Source organism: Ipomoea nil, unplaced genomic scaffold (genome assembly GCF_001879475.1).
Source record: "Ipomoea nil cultivar Tokyo-kokei standard unplaced genomic scaffold, Asagao_1.1 scaffold1562, whole genome shotgun sequence".
NCBI classification, from domain to species: Eukaryota; Viridiplantae; Streptophyta; class Magnoliopsida; order Solanales; family Convolvulaceae; genus Ipomoea; species Ipomoea nil.
The window spans coordinates 954,117-956,904 of NW_017617990.1; the positions used below are offsets into that span (position 1 = coordinate 954,117).

A 2,788-nucleotide genomic window follows, 5' to 3' on the forward strand; every position below is an offset into this window, starting at 1 on the left:
CTGCACCCAATAATGCATTGTTTGTATTGCCTGCCTTTATTATATATATATATATATATACATATATTCCAGCTATGGCAACTAAAGTATAGAAAGGCAAAAGTTGTAAGTTTAGTTGAATCAAAATGGGTGATCCTTTAAGCATATTAGTGCCGTTGGGCATTGACTCAAAGTGTATAGAGTATGTTAGAAGAATGGTGGAGAAAAACATCTCGCCTATGCCAATTATTGGGCTTTACGTAGCAATCGCTTCAGTGTCATGTGGGTATGCAATTATCTATAACTCACTTTTTATGTTTTCAAACTTACCGTGCGTCCCTACTAATTCCTTCTCATTCTTCAAGTTAATCAAGATTTTCGATTTGAATGCAACTTGGCTGACACTATTAGCTGTGGCTACCAAGCTCACTGGAGACCTCACATCTCCCATGTTGTCTTACAATGATAACTTGTCAAAAATCAGTAGCACACTTTTCTTAACTGTGGCCATGGGTCAATTTTTCACCACACTGGGCTCTATGAATGGCAAAGATATGCGAAGCAATGTCATGGCTTTGAGCATATTGGTATTCACCATCCTTGTAGATTTATGCATCCAACTCAGAACTGGTGTACTTGATTTATCATTATTTCCAGAAATCATCTTCGCTCTTGTCTTGCTATTCTGCATGTTCATAGCAATTGTGTGTTCAGCTCTAGCACTTCCAGCAATTAAGAAACACGCAGAATGAAAGCATCATATGCTAGTGAAACAGCTGGGCAACATTCACTTATTAGAGTTGAAGAGCTGAGATTGAGCATTACAAAGTATTGGGTGATGGCAGTATCTGGTAGCCCGGAATTACTGATCACAAGGTTGCCCACTTTCGTTTTTACGAATATCATCACCCTATTTTCTGCACTTATTTTCATTCTAGGATATATTAGAAGTTATACTACGGAAGCATACTCGATTACTTATTGTCCTTCTATGCAATCTGATTATAAGTGGTCCGTCTCATTGATTATACATTCTCAGTTTATTGCGGTGCTGCCCGTCTTCTTTGCTGCAATCTTATTGACTACTGTCATGAGTTATAAGTATGAGGACAATGGGATCAAAATTTCAAGAAAAGAATTCACAGTTGAGCCCTATTGGACTGAAAATCTAGTAGAATGGAGGCAGAGTCCAATATCTATGAGAATTCTAAGATATATACTGCCCACAAAACTTTTCCACAATATCAAAAGTTTGATCTCCACTCTCTGCATACTACTTCAGACTTGGGTTGTCATATTTATTAAGTTCTGTTGTGTTGTTTCTTTCTACGTCTGGCTTCCTTTACTATTTTTAGTTAATCTTTTACGCAAACTATTGTCACCTGCGCATCAAGTATCAAATGACCAAATGAGAGAAGAGATAGCAGACCTTAGCCACTTTGTAATACTTCTTGAAGGAGAAAAACAATTGCCAAAACCATTGTTGAGGAAAATCATTTGTGTGGTGAATGGTCATATAAAGTGGGGAAAGAATCAACCACCACATAGTCTACTCAATCTTCTCAAACAAAGTTTCTTTTATAAAGGTGCAATACAATTTGACAGCAGCCAAGTTCCGAGTCTATTATCAGAAGAACCTCCTAACTGTTGGACCCTTCCAGTGATGACACTCGCAACCATTGCCGTTGCACTTCCAAACATTGCAAATCAACATGTTGATGAGCTTGTAAGATGTGTTGATGAAGGCCTCCAATATGCAAGCTATATAGATGTGCTGGATGAGAAGCATGTGTTGAAATGCATTAAAAATGCTGCAAGTGTGGTGTGGGTGGGAGTTAAACTTCATAAGAAGTGGTTGGATAGGGATCTTGGGGATACAATTAGGGAAATTTGTTCTACCCGGGAGATTATTCAAGGTCTTGCTGATGAAGCTGAAAGAATTGTCAAAGAGTTCAGTTCTACGGGAAGCCAATACCTTGTGGAAAATCCTCTTTATTGGCCTGCAAATGTTTTAGCTGCTAATTCAATGTACAGAATCAGTAGGACAATTCTTTTATACTATGGGAATGGTGAGTACCAAGCTGAAGAGTTGTTTAGGAAATTAATTTGCATGATTGCAAACATATTGGCAGCTTGTCTTATTAATTTGCCGCACCTGATAGCTTCCAAGTGTATAAACAATGTCCTTGAGGAAAGGTTTAGAAGTGTTGGTAATGCAGCTATTCTTTTTGGAGAAACCGAAGATATTCTCAAGTTATTTGAAGAGCGGCAACTTTTAGGCATTGGTCCAAGTCAGCCATTTTGCATTGATGAATGGCTTAGATGGATGGAGTGTGAGACACAAGATCCAACAGTTTCAACCTCTGCAACTCACAATGACGCATCCTCTACTGTTGAGTCCAATGATGAGCTTGTGATTGTTCCAATGTAATTTATGTTGATGCATGTGTGCTTCTAATTATATTTGTAGTTGTTGTTTTATGTTAATTTAGTAGTGTTATGAAATATATATGTTGCAATCTTGCTACCTTGTCTGTTATTTACAACTTATTACAAAATACAATTGGCAGAAGTGTCAAATAGGCACATCTACTATTGCGAAGTGCTCAATTCCTACCACGAACTAAATTAAATGTCAAATAGGTCCATCTATCAGTTAAATTTGTTCGATTAGCTTTTTTTGCAGGTTGCCTATATATATATATATATATATATATATATATATATATATATATATATATATAATAAATAGAATTTCAGCCTATTTCACAGATAACCACAGGAAAACCCCTCAGGTTGTAGAACTCGT

The 2,788-nt window shown here is 36.9% G+C and overlaps 1 protein-coding gene across 1 annotated transcript; it reads left to right on the top strand.

Annotated features, from left to right (window-relative positions):
- Positions 1-817: 817 nt before the first annotated feature.
- LOC109189659 lies at positions 818-2,410 on the top strand. The gene has a single exon (XM_019340272.1). It carries the CDS (start codon positions 818-820, stop codon positions 2,408-2,410), a length of 1,593 nt encoding a protein of 530 aa, XP_019195817.1.
- Positions 2,411-2,788: the final 378 nt, after the last annotated feature.

Bases quoted from the DNA above. Each gene is read 5' to 3' on its own strand.
- LOC109189659 (XM_019340272.1), top strand. From the start codon at position 818: ATGGCAGTATCTGGTAGCCCGGAATTACTGATCACAAGGTTGCCCACT.